We start from the raw sequence: 18,511 nt of genomic DNA, 5'->3' as shown, positions 1-18,511 counted from the left end.
ATCAGATTTGAACCAATCACAAAGTCGGAGCGGTTTGCGTAGCCAATCGCAGCGCAGCACTGTGACTCACCATACATGGACAGCCATCACCATATAAGGAAACATCGACTCGCTTTATATGGAGGAAAGTAGATCTTTGGGTGAACGTCCTCGTGAGTTAAATTCCCTAACTAAGCGCGGAATCATCCTTTACACTCTCCCAAAAAACATTAAAATCGCTATACAACCAAAATATCGTAATTCACGTGTTCGACGTGAAATATCAAGCGTGATATCGACGTTGCTGTTGGTAACTAGTTCTGTTCGCGGAGGTACATTGCGTGGTCGCGATTCGTCGTTTCCAAATGTGGCGTAAGTTCAGTTGAGGTTTGATTGATGGACTGTAGGCGGAAACTATACGTTGTAAACTTTGTACGATGGTCGTAAAGGGTTAGTTTTGAAAGGTTTGTTTTTGTAGTTTACAAGACGACTTTCATACAGGAATTAAACTAAGGATAGCTCTCGTTTAGTCCGAGTTGTGTGCTTATTTGAGCTAATGTTTCTTAGCCTAGCATATGCAGGGTAACGTTAAGTTCGCTATCAAGTGAAGAGATCTGCTAACTGTTAACGTAAGTTACATCTACCGCAGACTGCAGTGGTGCTGCTAGCGGGTCGGGGTTTCGGAGATGTTGGGGGGAAACGGGAAGGCCAGGGGGGCTGGACGCTCAGGTAACGGCACAGGCTTGACCCATCTACAGGTGGGCAGCACATCTGGGGCTTTAGGGGCGGTGAACTCCTCCATAAACCTGCCCGATGGGGGCAGATACGACGACAGGCCGTCGGTCGAGGCAGTGCTGAGCGGCTCTGATGGAGACTCGGACTCCGGGGATGATGAAGAGAGTCCCGTGCTGGACAGGAGAGGAGTGAAGCGGGAGAGGAGCGAGATGGAGGTCGGGGGATCCTCGGGAGCGATCGCTGCACTGTCGGCGGGGTATGGAGGAGTTGCTAGCGGGGTGGCGGGTGCAAAACCCGGCAAGAAAACGCGAGGACGGGTTAAAATTAAGATGGAGTTTATTGACAACAAGCTGAGGAGATACACGACCTTCAGCAAGAGAAAGACTGGCATTATGAAGAAGGTACGTTCAACCTGAACATGTACGACACCAATACTAGTGCTAAACCACTATGCTAATGCTGGTACTACCACTACTACTGGTGCTGTACTAATATACTGATACACTACTAGTATTAATATTACTATACTGATTCTAATACTGTAGGAATACTAGTATTAATATCATTATACTGATTCTAATACTGTAGAAATACTAGTACTACTGTTGCTAGTACTATATCACTACTAGTGCTATATCAACTTATAACAGCACAGCACTGATACTAGTACCATTATACTATTTAATTATATCCTTGTAATGTATTAATTCTGTATTAATACTTGTACTATCTCTAGCATTGTAACATACTATCAGCATCCACTATAATGATAGTGACTTCTGCTATACTATTACTCAAACTTAAACTGGAACCGATATTTTTTTTTTATTTGCCATTTATTGATACTAGTAAAGTTTCCATACATGTACTATTAATGTACTATTATACTGATACTATCTCTATATCACTCACACTAGGTTTGTACCATTGATAGTGTATTTTGATGGAGCTATTGAACCATACTAGTACCACACCATTATTAGAGCTGTAACAACTGAATTCAGTTTGCTATTGCTAATACTCTACCAATTCCAGTACCACCACTCATACTAGTATTATAGCTTTACTAGCTTTGAATCGATATACCGATAACTCAAACTATAATTATACCATTACTTGTGCCTTAAAACTATACGTAAACTAGTACTGTACTTTTACCAGTACTTCACGAATACTAGTACCATACCACTGTGTTCATAGTAATACTATACCACTGGTGTAAGACTATACTGTAACAAGTAATATACCAATACGACTTAACATGCTAGTACTATACTACTTAGTGCTATAACACCATACACTAGTTATGTACAACTGTTAGGACTTTATCAACATGTTAATGTTGTTATTGCTCCATTATTGTTGCTATATTTACAGATGTTAGTACTGTACCATTACTAGCACTATATACATTTACTGATTGTGCATTACTAACTATACTGATACTCAAGCTATGCTGATACCTTTACTAATCCTATACCACTATATTAGTGTTAGTACTGTACTCATACTACAGTAGTCAACACTTGAAGTGGATCAAAACCTTTCAGCAAAGTTATACATGAATTTTTAACAATACCCGTTCTGGTCTCAGGTCAACTTTGATTAACTTTTTTTGATTCACTTCAAATGTTGACTACTGTACGGCTAGTAGTGCCAAACCACTATACTTACACCAGTACCTAACAGACACCAGTGCCATGTTGATGTAGTTCACTAACACTGGTGTTAAACTATACTGTTACAAGTACTATGCCAATACTAGTTAACATGCTAGTTCTGTATTTATAGCCTTCTACTTTACCAGTACTAGTTCTATAGCTCTATACTGACACTAGTTTACCACTGTTTATATCTATATCACACTATCATATCATATCACTTTCTGATGTCTTCTGTGTCTCAGTTGAAGCTAGTTTCCTCATCTGTTCTGACTCATTTGTCATTGGCCCCTCAATTGTCATTCATTCCTGTCTCAGCAGAAATAGGCCAGATGACTGATCAGGTTACCACTGCGGTAGACTTTGTTAATGCATTTGCATAACTTGAGAACCGGCCTAGTTTGCAGTGTAACGACAACCTGCAGTAGGTTCTCTAGTGACTAACTTATTAGCTGCAGTTAATCCCTTCTTACCAGTTCTTTTATCTCTTTTGCTTGGGCTGCTGTCATCACCTCTCGTCCTTCTTTTCGTTGTTTCTTACCTCAAGAATCACAAATAATTGTGTCACACAAGCGCATTTGAATTTATTTGGCGCATTTACTTCACAACATTTGTGATGTTTATCATCATTGCTGTCCACTCAATCAGAGTTGAGGCTAAAAAACATGAGTTTACCCCAGTTAGTGTCCACTGGTGAAGTAAACGTCACTTTAGATTAGAAGATCTTATTGTTATCTTGCTTTCTTCTCAATTTCCAGGCTTACGAACTGTCCACCTTAACGGGGACGCAAGTTTTGCTCTTGGTTGCCAGCGAGACGGGCCACGTCTACACATTTGCCACGCGGAAACTTCAGCCCATGATCACCAGTGAGACGGGTAAAGCCCTCATCCAGACCTGCCTCAACTCCCCTGATTCTCCACCCCGTACCGACCCTTCGACAGACCAGCGGATGAGTGCCACGGGGTTCGAGGAGACGGATCTCACCTACCAGGTCTCAGAGGCCGATGGTCTCACAGAGCCAAAGGTACAGAGTTTCTACCACGTATTTTCAGTCTACTAGTCAGCGAGTTGTCTAATCGACTAGGTGGTCAAAAGTAGGTTCTGTAAAATTACACTTGTTTAGACTTGTTGTTCACAAGACACAGTCTAGATGTAAGCGCTGTTCACTTAGGATGCATTTTTCTGTTCACGATGGCAAGAATGGATGGAGCACAATGGGTCTTGAGATCTTGAAAATGTAGTAGTTGGTAGAAACGTGAAAGTTGGTATTAAAAGTTAACGTGTTCATTTGATGCATCATCTTAAGAATGATCAGGACGCACTACTCAACAAACTGCGCAGACTAGACACTTGTTGTTTATTCACAATAGCTGGATGTTTTGAAAGTTGGTAGAAAACTTGATTCGGGATGCGTGGCGCAACAGATCCAATCTGAAGTTTAAAAAATCTAAAACCTTCTAGTTGACCTCATTAATCTAGTTTAGTCTAGATTAGTCTCAGACTAGTTGGTTGATGGATTAGTTGACTGAAATCGAATCTAAAGCAGTGTTAATTTTGACAGCAAATTTTGATTTAGTTTTAGTCATAGTCTTTTGACTAAAATGCCATTTAGTTTTAGTCATATTTTAGTCATCTGAATTGTTTTAGTTTTAGTCTAGTTTTAGTCGACGAAATACAATAAGATTTTAGTCGACTAAATCTACAGTAGACTTAGTCGACTAAAATATAATGGGTTTCAATTTAAATGCATTTATTTAGAATTTCTCAAAAATTTCCAAACCCATATACTCCCGGAGAAAACATATATTAACCTGCTAATATGAATGATTTTAAAGTTTGAACGTGCAATACAGATACAGATTTAACTACTGTAACTTAAAAAATATCTTAAAATGAAATAAAACCACTTTTCCTAAAGTAGAACACAGTCTTTTTTTTCAATGAATGATATATGAATTCTTTATAACTACTTGCATACATCATTCTTTGTTCTTTCAAGCAGACATATTTATTTGTATGAATTAAATATAATTAATCCTTATTAAAGCTATTAATGAGCAGTGAATGCTTTTCTCTTTTTCTTTTGTTGCTTGATCAATATTAAGGACACAGACCGCATTAGGTTTATTACTCACTGTCACTTTAAGACATCGGTTCATGTCCAATGACATGCACATAGATACACTCACAACTTTTTAAGACATAACCGACATAATTTACGTGAATACTCTCCAAAACGGACATTTAGACATAATATTTGTGTGTATTTGTCCATTCAGACAGGAAAGAGAGCTCAATTCTGTAGTCCTCGCGTGCTGTATAGGTGTCTATGTGAATGGCTGCACGCTTCGGGTCGGGTGTGTGCGCACAGAAAACCGTACCGAATATAGCTCTTTTTTTGCGTCGTCACTCTTATTCAGATCTTCATGTCTGCTCTACTCATTCTCCCAGACGTTTACATGTTTTAACGTTTTATGAGACATGCAGCGCATGCCAACTCGTGTGCCGCTGGGTAGATCACGTCACAGTACAATTGTGCGCATCTACCACAAATGCAGGACATCAGACTGGACCGCTTCCCAAATCGTCACTATCTAACATTTTCGTCTAGTTTTTATTCGTTGACGAAAATGTCAATAGATTTTCGTCATAGTTTTTGTCATTCAAAACTAGTTTTTATTTAGTTATCGTCTCGTTTTCGTCTGTGAAAAAATGTCGTTGATGAAAATAATGACGAAAATTATTCGTTAACGAAATTAACACTGATCTAAAGACGAATCATCCTTTATAGTTCCATAGCTTGGTCCATCATTTGAGTTTCACTTTAAGTGGAAACCTTTTCCCATTCCTGTGTTTCTTGACCTTGGTAGGTCTCATTTTTCCAGACTACAATAGCTCATTTTAATGTTGAAAGAACTTTCACCCAAAACCCCTTTTCTACTATCAGTATTTATCATGCAAATGCCAGTTTTGCCCATATTTAAGAACATTTGCGTCACCCCGAGCACGTCTTTGCATAGCAGCGTCTATTATTCACAATGTCCAACTCTCATTGATAAGGATTAGATGCTGTCTACATGTCCTTATATAGTCTGGTTTTCCCAGTACACTTTCTTGGCTCATGGCTGATCACATTCCGCATAAGCTGCAGCTGTTTTCAAATTTGGATGACATATCCCCCCCTTTTCTCTACTGATTTAGGGCAAGTAGTGAGTGAGCATGCAGAATTAGAAAACCAAACCTCTGTTTAAAATATTGCTTAAAGCAGGTCCTCAACTTGTTGAGCTGATGACAAGCTCATTTTGAAAAGTCGTCATGGGAATGGGATCCTCCTTACACATAAAATCAATGCTTTTAGCAGATAATTTGAGGGGTTTTTGCTCACAAATATATACAAGATCATTTCCTTTGTCACAGTTTGGGCAGGATTTTTTGGTTAGGTTGTCTAAAAAAAAACTTTGGTTTTATTTTTCCAGTTTGTTGTGTTATTTTACAGACTAAAAGACTCATCTCCTGAGCTAATGCACAAAGGAACAAAAAAAGCACAAAGGAACAAAATGTAACTTGCACAATAAAACAGTGCAAATAGATTTAACCAAGTTCAAATAGCCTAGTTTTAGTGCAAAATGAACCGTTTCGAGTCAGTATGTTCAAGCCCGCTTCTGACTGATAATGTCCCCAGCTGTAGAAAATGTAGATGATGCTTGAAAACTGATATCTGGGGTTTAAGGCCCTTATCATCTCCCTATAGTTGACATCACCAGAACACAAAACATAAAAATAGCCTTGTTTTATCATTGTTGCTTACTATGAAAGGTCAAAAACATTATCTATGCTAACTTAAGAGATGACCTAGACACCTGGCCAACAACCGTACCAGTAAAGTTACAACAACCCCATTTACAGCTTGCACACCTCCACTGTAGGAGAAGGCAGCAAACCTGTGGCACTCATCTCGCCTTTCCTCCATCATTTTTCCTCTTTTTTCTTTGCCAGTGTGAACGGATTGACACTCGATGGTCTCCTCATGCCAGGATCAACGGGGGCAGAGGCTATAACAATAATGTGAAGAGGGAGAAAACCAAACAATAAACCGTTAATGCAGCCAACCTTAAGAATAAGCACGCTTTAGCAAGATAACTAGTTTAATGTGAATTAAACTTGATCAGTTACTGTCAAACTTAAAGCATTTTTAGCATTGATTTAGCTAGCTATCAATAGCCATACATCCAAACAATATCTAACGTTAACAAATTTCCTACTTCCCAAGTCGTAATTACGACTCCGAATGCAACGTAACATGAGGAGAGTAAAGATGGAAAGCTCCTAAAGCTTGTTTCCATGTAAATTCACGGATAATTTTACTAAGTTATCATGCTTTTCATTGAAATTACATTTCCTCATATGAAGTTCATAACATTGCATTCGGAGATCGACTACTTTTGACTGACAAAATTCCAGCCACCGGAAACACGAACTGATAAAGTGAGTCGTACAAAACCTTTCTCTTTAGTAAACTCTGTGTACACACACACTGTTCTCAATGCTGGAGTTCATGTGTAGAGCCCCTGGTGACACTGAGAGCACAGTTTCATGTTGTGTCGAGCCTTCTTAGTGTTTTAAAAATAGTGATTTTTGATGCTATCATAGTCGTGCCCCAATCACTCCCATTCACAAGGCATTTAACCTAAAATGAAAATACGGTCAAACTTAAAAGTGGCGTTTCCATCCTAATTATGCTTTTAAATGAAAGTTTGACTCGGGTAGATTAACAAAAAGACCCTATGTTGCATTTTGGCGACAGTTATCCTTTAATAGAAAAGGCTTCTTGATAATATTCCTGTACCAATTTGATTCTATTTGAATGTTTAACAACGCTTAGGCTACTTCATATTCATTTTTGCTGTTGTATCAAAATTGGTATCAAGAATCGTAAAACGTTGATGGTTTATCGATTGTCTAAATGCAGGTCAGATCTGCTCTAGCTCTCAGTCAAGCTCAGTTTGATGTATTTTCTTGTACCCTTCTTTTGATGGCGAAGAGAAAATGTTTTCCAGCTCACAGGCTGCCGGATCCGTCGTCCCCGTTCGGTGGGTTTTGTTGAGAGCTGCCTGAAATAGCAGCGCTCTCTCTCTCTCTCGCTGTGTGGACACCTGTTTTCCTGCGAAGGCAGCTGCCGTTCTCAGGATAGCCGTGACACAATTGCCTTTATCACACGACAGGCTCTGCTGCGATCAATCACTCCTGGTCCACCACAGGAAAACTCTGTGACATGACATTAATGTTATGATTATGTCGTCTTTCTTCTGTGGACCACAAAAGATTATCTTTGTTTTTTTTTATAGAAAGTTTTAGATGTTTTCGTTCATATTATCAGGGTTCGTACAAGGTGCTTGAATTTGACTTTTTGACATTTAGGCTAAGTCATGGAAAACCCTTGAAAACAGCCATATTTATGAAGAGGTACTTAAAAAGTGCTTTACTTAATATATTTTTTCGAAAAACAAAAACAAAAAATACAATATTTCACGCAAAATCTGATAATACGAAGTACGGCAACATTATAATATAAACTATTATTTGTTGAACAATAATAGCCATTATAAACTTTGTATTTAATCAATATTATTAAATACGTTGCAAGTTGTATTTTGGATACCTTATATCTGTCATTTGAGTTTTAAAAATACTAAAGATATTGTTTGATAAGTGAGATCTCGGATTGTAGTCCTTGAAAACCAAAAAAGCAGTGCTTGAAAAGTCCTGGCATTTCTTTTTACAGGATCTGTATGAACCCTGTATTATGAAAGTGATCCCAGACTTCTCATTCATTTAGTTATGAATAGTCCTATAATTTGGTGTGTGTCCATCGAGTTTCAAATAAATGCGTTCCAGATAATAACAAAAAGATGAAGTACCTTTCATTTGTGAAGTGTTATTTGACAAATAGGCGTTATTATTACATTATGTAATGTATAAATGGTTCTGCTTTTTGTCACAAAACAGTTTGGATAATTACTCAAACATAATTATCCATGAGCAAAGACTTCACTCATAGAATGCTGTTAACATTATATAATATATTTTTGAATATTTTGAGTATATTTATTATATAATGCATCATGTACAGTATAATTAAGTAAAATGCATTCAAATAGTTACAAATGTTAGTTTGATTCATACTTTTTCCAATTTATTCACTATTTATCTGTTATGCATTAATGATTTTAAATGTGTGTGTGTGTGTTTGTGTATATATATATATATATATATATATACACACACACACAGATTACACACACACAAATTTGCCACTTGTCAAGTTAACTTCAAATATTAAACGTATTAATGTTAAATATTAAAAGTTTATCAGGGAAGTTATCTAATGCCCTTTAGCACTACTATCAGTCTTATTTTTATAAACAAATAAATGCCGATTTGAGCATATCTATGTTGCAATGTGACACACACACACACACAAAAAAAAAAAAGACTATTGATTGTACCTCTAAATTTGTGCTCCTTAAAATCTTTTAATTTCTGGCTTTGTCGTTGCAGGAAATGATGAAGCCCACGTTCACCTCTGCCACTTTACCTGGAGGCACCAACAGCACGACCACACAGTCCTCGGCGTCTTCCTCTCCCTCCTCCTCCTCGGTGGCCATGCACACACACACACACACTCACAGCAGCGTCCCCTCGCTGTCCGGCACCACCTGTTGGCCCATGAGCGCTCAGAGCGTGTCCAGTGCGAACGGCACCGTGCTCAAAAGCTCTCCCGCGGGCGTGATGCAGCTGCCCGGAGGATTCACACTCATGCCAGGTGCGGGCCTGCGTTCAGTCGTGCCTTTGTTTTACTTCTTCCTTTTACAGATTAGTCCAGATTAACTCTTATATGACTTTCCAGATGGGTTGCATGATGCATTGCATCAGCTTGCATGACATTGTCGTGTTTTAATGCACATGATCTTATTGGCTTGCTTGCATGCCTGCTCACTTTGAATTCTGCTTCCAACTGGTTTCGTCTGTGTAAAGGCCTATTCACATCAAGAGCGATGCAACAAACAAATCGTAACATATTTAGACAATTTATATGAAATTAACGTTTATCCAGATGTATTGATTCAAAAATCATTAATTCAATTCAGGAAGTTTCTATGTTCAACCCTCTACATTGCGAGTAAATTTCACTCTGGGCGACTAAATAATGTCAGTCGTTAGCCATTGGCTGATAAATTCGTAGATTTTACTCGCCGGTGTGTGTGTTAGATGCCAAGTATAAGTTTAGCATAGATATATTTTCACTCGCTGAACACTGACTGAGCGCTTGAGAGTTTCGCTCTCCGTCAAGCGATCTGTACTAGTATTTCAAATTCAGCTCAGCGCACCTGTGTTTGACGCATATATATATATATATATATATATATATATATATATATATATATATATATATAAAATATATATATATATATATATATATATATATATATATATATATATATATATATATATATAAAAATAAAAAAATATTATATCAGTTTGGCAAGTAACCCACAATATTTACTAGCCAATGGCGATTCTATTGCCAAGGTGTGCGTAGCGGGTTGATGTTTTTAAAGTTATTTTGATCTCTCTGTGTGTGTGTGCATGCTTTTATTTATTTAAATAAATTATGTAATTAAAATGAAAGTTTTAGATAGATTAAAAATTTCAGTAAAACTTTTAAAACCTCCTTAAGTAGGTTGGCATAATCTTGTTATTTTTTTTCTTGGAAAATATTGCTATTTAAAAAAAATAAAAACCTTAGCCAAATCAGTCATGTGGTGCAAACAGCTTGAAAAAGTGTCATGGACATATATCATAGACCCTTACAATATCAGATAATTTGACCTTTTTATGACAAGGCAAGGGTAGTTCGGTTGTAAAAATGTCATGTGGTGCGGCGACTCAAAACCTAATGATATTAAAGTATTAAATATCATAAGACAAACTTTGAAGTTAACTTGAGAAAGCCTGAACAGAAAGTTTGAAGAAGTTTTAAGGCTTAATGTTTGATGGTTTTGAAGGCAATACAGTGTCGTAATATTTAAAAAGAATACTGAAAGCTGAATTTAAAAAAAAAAATCTAATTAATAATCAATACGTGCGCACTCACACATCCAGTAAAAGTGCAAGGAAAATTGTACTTTTGCTTGATGGTCACACCACATTACTTTTTTTTAACATAATATAAAACCATATGAAACCAACATAAATATAAATATTACATTTTAAACTAAGAATTTTAAACTTGGATCGTAAACATTCTTGTTCATTATTGACCCACAAATCAAACATTTACATCAAAGACTAAGATTATACACTGATAATTACAAGATCTGACTCGCTCGTTTCAGAGAGCATCAAGAGGTTTATTGAAATATGCTTATTTTAATATCCCGAGATGATAAACCCAGCACTGTGAATCTGTTCAAACTCATTCGCCGTACCAGACGTTTGTTCTCTGATTAGGCCTGTCACGATTATAAAATTTGGTTGACGATTAATTGACTAAAAAATAATTGCGGTTATGCCGATTAATTCCCCGTTTTTGGGCTTTGTCATGTTTAATCCTTAGCAAGTTATCATTTTGCAGCATAACATTCCCGTTAACACCTTTAAATATTAAAGAAATGTGTTGAATTTGGAAGTGAATTGGAGCCCATGCTTGCTGTGACTAGGCCTTGAACGTGCGAGTTCTGCGTGGCTTGCTGAGGGTGTCGCTGTGTGTCCCGCAGGCGCTTCTCTCCCGCCCGGCACACACACTATTCCTCTCAGTCAGCTGCAGACACACTCTCTGGCCATACAGTGTCCACAGACGCAAAACAGCCACGCCATGACTAGCACCAGCACCTCCTCCTCCTCCGCTGTCCCCGCACACACACAACCCGCTGCTCAGGCCACGCTCTTCCGCCTGCCGGCCGCTGTCTCGCTTACAGGTCAGTGTGTCTCAGACTCTCTCTCTCTGTGTGTGTGTGTGTGTATGGAGGGAAACTCGACTCACTGTGGGGGCTGCAAATGTGCGTTGGATTTGCATGCTACAGCTTTCTTAAATTATTTTCTTATAGTGGTGGCATTGCAAGTAACACAACTAATGCAAAAAATAAGGGATTCTTCAAAGCATTAAGTTAAATGGAACGAGTCTGACGTATGTGACATTTGTTTTATTTCATTTTACTCACAAACAGTACATCACCAATATACATTCATATAATTTAGCAATAAACCATTAAAATACTGCATTTTAAAGCAACATGTTATCGACACGTGAGACTGCGTGTCAGTGTTATTTTAGTATATGCTTGTCATTTTTTATTTATTTTTAAAATATTTCTATTTAGCTTTAATTTATTTTTATGTTACATATAGGTTATATTATAACTTGTTACCCAGCAAGCAATAGCCGTAGGGTCTAGGTTTACTATAGACCTGATAAAGTCCGGCTATGAGTGACCCACTTCTAGTCAAAATAACCTTGAGTTTGAATGTCGTTTTTGCCAAAATAACTTGCGAGATGTACGAGATTCCATCATGTAAGCAAAGTAAACCGTGAATACAAGGTGTTTGTGTTCATTTCTTCACTCATTGCATTTCGTTATCTAATTGATGACTAGTCTATTCTTGGGCTTTGGTTTATATGTCTATGACGGCCCAAGTTTTGCTTTGTTTTAGCCTAGACGCCTGGGCTGTGTATGGACGGCTATTAGATGTCTTTTAAACACACAATTGCTTGCTGGGTAGTTTATAAGTTTTAGTTTGAATGATTTTAGTACTTCAGCTTAACTTATTTAATTTCAGTCAGTCGGTGAGGCACTATTTCTACATTTATTTATTGATTTTTATATATATATATACAATTTTAGGTTACATTTTTCATGTAATATTTGCTTTTTTTTCTGTTTCTATTTTAAATAGTTTTAGTTGCCGGGTGTGCAGTTCATTCATGTATATAACTATGGCTGGTATTAAAAGTGCACCGTGTGTGTGTGTGTTTTCTGCTGTTGTGTGTCAGGTGGTGCGATGCCTCAACAGTTGCAGGCCATCCAGGTTCACCCCAGTCCTCAAAGCAGTGACAGCAGTCCCGAGATCAGCCAGACCTCCAGCAGCTCCGCCGGTACTCACTGCAACAGCCTCCTCACTGCTCTCTGACTCCATACTGTCAATCAGTCACACATCATCTGTGTCTCTTCTGCACCCCCACAGTGAGCCACACTGCTACCATAGTCACGTCCTCAGTGCCTTCTTCAGTGGCGGGTCACATGATGTACCCTGGAGCGCACCTCATGTATGCTACATCCACCTCTGGCCTAGCCGACGGGGGTCTGACTGTGCTCAATACCTTCCCACAGTCGCACACTGCGATGCACGTGTCCCACACGCAAGCCCAAGACTCAGGTCAGTCGGACAGATGCATGTGCGCATCGGTGTATTAATGTCTCGTTGGAATTGGCATAATGAAAAGATATCGATCTGGAAAACTTCTAAGTATGGAAAACTTCCATTAACTGTTAATAAAAAGTGTTTTTATTGTGTTTGTGTTGTTTGTTGGTGGTGTTTAGGTGCAGTTCCTCAGATGTTTCTCACTGGACCTCCAGGAACTGTACAGATCCCAGTTTCAGCCGTTCCGCTTCATTCGGTAATATATTAAACCCGTGAGCATTTCTTTACATGAAACTTTTGTTCGCTGTATAATTTTACTTGTACTGCATTGCATCAAAACGTTTATTGGGTTTTGTATGTCAAAGGAGCCTCTGAAACATTCTAGCTAATACAAAATAAGATTTTTTTTCTTGAATCACGTAATATTGTAGTTTTTTTTTTTTTGCAATGTTTATACTTCACAATATTAAGCCTTTATTCATTGTTACATGAAAACAAAACATTACATTCCAAGAGTAAAGGCATAATGTTATGACAGTTACTGTTTTATTCTTGTAACTCAATGCCTTTTTGCTCATAATATAATGCCTTTATTGTGAATTTTTTTCTTGTAACATGCCTTTGTTCTCATAGAATTTATGACTTTTTTCTTGTAATGTTATGATTTTTTTATCTCATAATATTATGATTTTTTTCTTGTAATGTTGTTTTTGTAACATGCCTTTATTGTAATGTTATATTTTTATATTTTCGTAACATTATGCCTTTATTCTTGTCATGTTAAATTTTTTTTCTTGTAACATTACGCCTTGCATGGCTGACACCGCCGTCGGTGTATGAATGAGTGAGTGAATGGGTGAATGTGAGGCAATGTAAAGCGCTTTGGTGGCCATAGGTCTGTGAAAGCGCTATATAAATGCAGTCCATTTACCATTTACCTTTGTTCTCGTAGCATTTATGACTTTGTTCTTGTAATGTTATGATTCTTTATCTTATAATGTTATGGCTTTTTTCTTGTCATGTTACGTTTTTGTTCTTGTAACATTATGCCTTTATTCTCGTAACATTATGCCTTTATTCTCGTAACATTATGCCTTTATTCTCGTAACATTATGCCTTTATTCTCGTAACATTCTCGTAACATTATGCCTTTATTCTCTTAACATTATACCTTTATTCCCGTAACATTATGCCTTTATTCCCGTAACATTATGCCTTTATTCCCGTAACATTATGCCTTTATTCTCTTAACATTATACCTTTATTCCCGTAACATTATGCCTTTATTCTCGTAACATTATGCCTTTATTCCCGTAACATTATGCCTTTATTCCCGTAACATTATGCCTTTATTCCCGTAACATTATGCCTTTATTCCCGTAACATTATGCCTTTATTCTCGTAACATTATGCCTTTATTCCCGTAACATTATGCCTTTATTCCCGTAACATTATGCCTTTATTCCCGTAACATTATGCCTTTATTCCCGTAACATTATGGCTTTATTCTCGTAACATTATGCCTTTATTCCCGTAACATTATGCCTTTATTCTCGTAACATTATGGCTTTATTCCCGTAACATTATGCCTTTATTCTCGTAACATTATGCCTTTATTCCCGTAACATTATGCCTTTATTCTCGTAACATTATGCCTTTATTCTCGTAACATTATGCCTTTATTCCCGTAACATTATGCCTTTATTCCCGTAACATTATGCCTTTATTCTCGTAACATTATGGCTTTATTCCCGTAACGTTATGCCTTTATTCTCGTAACATTATGCCTTTATTCTCGTAACATTATGCCTTTATTCTCGTAACATTATGCCTTTATTCTCATAACATTATGCCTTTATTCCCGTAACATTATGCCTTTATTCTCGTAACATTATGGCTTTATTCCCGTAACGTTATGCCTTTATTCTCGTAACATTATGCCTTTATTCTCGTAACATTATGCCTTTATTCTCATAACATTATGCCTTTATTCCCGTAACATTATGCCTTTATTCTCGTAACATTATGCCTTTATTCCCGTAACATTATACCTTTATTCCCGTAACATTATGTCTTTATTCTTGTTACATTTTTATATTTTCGCAACATTATGCCTTTATTCTCGTAATGTTACGCTTTTATTCTTGTAACACAATGCCATTATTATTGTGCATATTGTGTTATGATTTTATTCCCATAACATGCCTTTATTTTTGTAATGTTACGTCTTTATTCTCGTAACATAATGCCTTTGTTCCTGTAATGTTACAAGATTGTTCTCAAAACACTTTAATTCTTGTAACAAAATGCCTTTATTTTCCAAACATTGCACCATTATTCTTGTAATGTTTTGGCATTCTCATAACATGAAACATTATTTTTTTCAAAACAATTTTGTTTTGACTTTTCTCAAAACACTGTAACCACTGTAAACACTGAAGCACAGTTGTAGATAATAGTATGATTGACAGCCAGGAAAGTGTTATTCATATATCTTATGATGAAGATGCGTAAGACCATGCCGTCATTGGGCTCCTCTCACAGTTGTGTCTCTGCTGTTCCAGATGTTGATAAACCAGCAGCCCACGGGTAGCAGCGGCGCCACGCTCACGGAGCTGCGGGTGGTTAACATGGACAATCCCAAAGGAGACTGAGGCCAGTGTGACTGTTCACTCACTGATATTCCAGGGATCACTCATGCCATGCAATCAGACTGCCATTGTATTTATTACTGCCTTGCTGCGTGCCGTGGGGTTCATAAACCCATACATACAGGAGTACTGAGGTGTAACAGGACGTTTGAAGGAGGATTGCGTCTCCTCATGGACTCATTTTGGTAGGTAGTGAGATAACAGATCATTTTTGGTTCACATTTATACACCGACACGCAACTTCACGTCAGTATTTCATAGAGACGTCTGCACTATCACTGCTGGGTGTTCACCTTTTTGCCGAAAGACTCTGATGTCGGACAGTGGGACACGATCATGTTCACTTTCAGTAAAGATTCAAGCCTGTTCGCGGTACCACAGTTGAAGTATCTTCAGTTGAATCTTTCTTTCTTTTGGGAACGCCTCATCTGATCTGATTTATCATTCATTTTTAAGATCGCTTTTAAGATCTTTTGAGCTAAAAAAAAAAAAAAAAAAGAGTTTTTGTTGTGAAGGAAGTTCGGTGTGGGTTTAATGGCTGTTCGTGCGTCATTAAGGAATGCTTCACCAAATCTTTTTCCAAACTTCATGTCATTTCAAACCTTTTTAACACTTATTTTGCCGTGTCAGACCTTCTCTCCATTTAATTAAATGGTGACTGGCAATTTTCTTTGTCAAATTTAGTTTGAGCTAAACAGCCTAAATGATTATAAGCATCATGAATCGGCAGGTTTGGAAAGACATGAGGGTGAAATAATGAGTAAACTTGCCTTGAAAACAATGCTGGACACTCTTGCACTGCCATCGACACTCACTGTCTACAGTTTGAATACCACTGTAGTACACCATTTCTTAAACATCATGTCTAAAACAAATATAATTTTCCGCCCTCATCACATCCTGAATGGCCTTTGTTCCTCAATTAGCAGTTTTACGATGTCTCAGACCGATCCGATTATTTGAATATGCTGCTATAATTTGGATCTACACATGATCAGTAGTAAAGATGGCTTGTTGTGATGCTGTGCCAAACGATACTGTACCTGTGGATGGCTGGACGAGTCTAGCTGTCAGACGTCCACTTTTCTGCTTCAAGGCTTCAGGCAAACTCAAGCTTTAGCCACTTGTTGATGATGCTGTAACAGAAAAACACTGACTCACGTTTGCTCTGCATGACAACGTACCGTAAACGCTGGTGCTGCAGAATCACAGGGGAATAGACGCACTCGCGCTGCTTCACGGCTTATTTAGTTCACCCAAATAATAAAATATGTGATGGATCTGCTATTAGGTACAAGTTTTGTTCAAAACAACTGTTATTTTCACTGAATTTGCTTAAATTAAATACAATGTAGTTTAACTGTTTATACGTGCACCCACATATTAATATTGTATGTGATTTTTTTTTTTTTTTATCACCATACTCTTAATTGTTTATTTTTTTTTCTTCTTCCAAATATTTGATTTGGTTTCTTGAAACGTCCAAAGGGCTGTATATCTCGACGATGTCTGCTTGTATATGCGTCTGGTCTTTCTCTGCAGATTTTTAAAGCGGCATTGGCATTGGCGGGCGTCCACGGGTCTCTTCTTCCACACACACTGCGAGCGTGGAGCGTAAAAAGCCTTGTTTTCTCGCACTGCTTAACGGATTTAAGTGGACCACGGCAATACCGAGAGTTTCAGGACTGACGGTTTCTCTTCTCTCCGTGGATTTTCGGTTTGTGGACCCGAGCACATGTTGACTGTTGTTGTGTGTGATTTTGTTTTTTTGACCAGTGTAAACTGAAGAAAGAATGGGAGGAAAAGCGTGTGGGATTTATAAAGCGGCCAGAACAAAAGTGTTTGTTTTATTCAGTATTAACGCGTTTTAAATCCAGGGGGAACATTTCTTGAGTTGTTGATTTCCATTATGATGTTTTTGAGTGAATCTCTTCAAGAACTTGCCAGGTCATATTTCACTTCACAACCAGAAGGGAAGAAAAACACATTTTTTGACATTTCCATGACGATTAACCACATTTTTGCTCATTTCTGATGCAACGACATAATAAATCAGTGAGATGTTAAATTATAATGTGTTTAGGCATTGTCTGAGTATTTGTTGAACAGCTTTTAATTATTATTATTTTTATATATATTGCACTTGGTAATAATCATATTTTGGAAAAGTACACTTATCATGACATTTTCACAATAATATTTTTTTTTTTTTTTTTTTTACTGTATGCAAAGTACTTTTATTTAATTTTTTTTTTTGAGTGAAATATGACCTGGGTGTTTGATGGTGTTTTTATCGGCTGTTATCTTGTGAAATTGTGTGAACACTAGAGGAAAGTGTTGAATGTACCACCTGTATATGGCCCTCATTGTACATAATCTGATTTCCTACTTTAAGTAGCTCGTATGGCTGCGTATGAAATTAAAATGTTTCTGCACCCTGGATATATTCAGTGGACTGTATATATTAGTTTAAATGTGAAGCACGGGCATCTTGTTTCTTTTTTCCCCCTTTCCTTTAGCGAAACGTAACCAGTTGTGGATGAAACGTTTGCTTTATTCTGTTGATTATCTTCTACAGTGCCATTTTCTGAAGAATTAGGTTTGGTTTATTAGGTTGTTTGTTGGTTTGTTTTTGTATTACATGATGAGTAAAATTTATTAATTTGATTAAAATTTAAGTTGACAGTACAAAAGGTGAAAGTGAACTCTATTTTAACCACTAAAGCATACTTGTTGTAAAAGAAATGCTGTAATTATGTATAGCGCTTTCTTTTGTAATAAAAGAAAGATTTGAGAATAATTTTACAAAAGCTTGACACTGGATCGTGGATTTTAAAATAGTGTTATGTTTTCATCAACTTCTTTCACGTCTGTCTGATGCAGCCATATTATATATATATATATATATATATATATATATATATATATATATATATATATATATATATATATATATATAATTGCAGAAAATGGGAACATACAGAAAAATAAGCATAATATTAAAGCACATAATATCAACCACAACAATAACACTTGTAAACGACAGCAAAATAAAATGATAAAAA

At 37.0% G+C, this 18,511-nt stretch overlaps 1 protein-coding gene across 3 annotated transcripts; it reads left to right on the top strand.

Annotated features, from left to right (window-relative positions):
- The first annotated feature begins 100 nt into the window (after positions 1-100).
- Positions 101-18,248, top strand: srfa (serum response factor a). Of its 3 annotated transcripts, none has more exons than XM_079889899.1 (8): positions 342-1,115; positions 3,134-3,400; positions 8,935-9,199; positions 11,154-11,354; positions 12,428-12,529; positions 12,619-12,810; positions 12,975-13,051; positions 15,360-18,248. In XM_079889899.1, exons 1-8 carry the CDS (start codon positions 666-668, stop codon positions 15,447-15,449), a joined length of 1,644 nt encoding a protein of 547 aa, XP_079746025.1. In that variant the 5' UTR covers positions 342-665; the 3' UTR covers positions 15,450-18,248. The 3 variants fall into 3 exon arrangements, 2 of the variants coding, with proteins under 2 accessions (XP_079746026.1, XP_079746025.1); XR_013823086.1 differs by lacking the exon at positions 11,154-11,354 and having other exon boundaries at positions 346-1,115; positions 15,360-15,631; positions 16,989-18,245; XM_079889900.1 differs by lacking the exon at positions 11,154-11,354 and having other exon boundaries at positions 101-1,115.
- The last annotated feature ends 263 nt before the right edge of the window (positions 18,249-18,511 follow it).

This window comes from Squalius cephalus, assembly GCF_949319135.1.
Source record: "Squalius cephalus genome assembly, chromosome: 13".
Taxonomy (NCBI): Eukaryota; Metazoa; Chordata; class Actinopteri; order Cypriniformes; family Leuciscidae; genus Squalius; species Squalius cephalus.
Note: the sequence above shows the minus strand (reverse complement) of the source record. Positions and strands in the feature narration are given on the sequence as shown.

What these genes read in the sequence shown, in the direction of transcription:
- srfa (XM_079889899.1), top strand. Translation starts at nt 666, where the DNA reads ATGTTGGGGGGAAACGGGAAGGCCAGGGGGGCTGGACGCTCAGGTAAC. An exon ending in GGCCGCTGTCTCGCTTACAG is followed by an intron (nt 11,355 to 12,427) that starts GTCAGTGTGTCT and finishes GTTGTGTGTCAG; the next exon opens with GTGGTGCGATGCCTCAACAG. An exon ending in CACGCAAGCCCAAGACTCAG is followed by an intron (nt 12,811 to 12,974) that starts GTCAGTCGGACA and finishes GGTGGTGTTTAG; the next exon opens with GTGCAGTTCCTCAGATGTTT.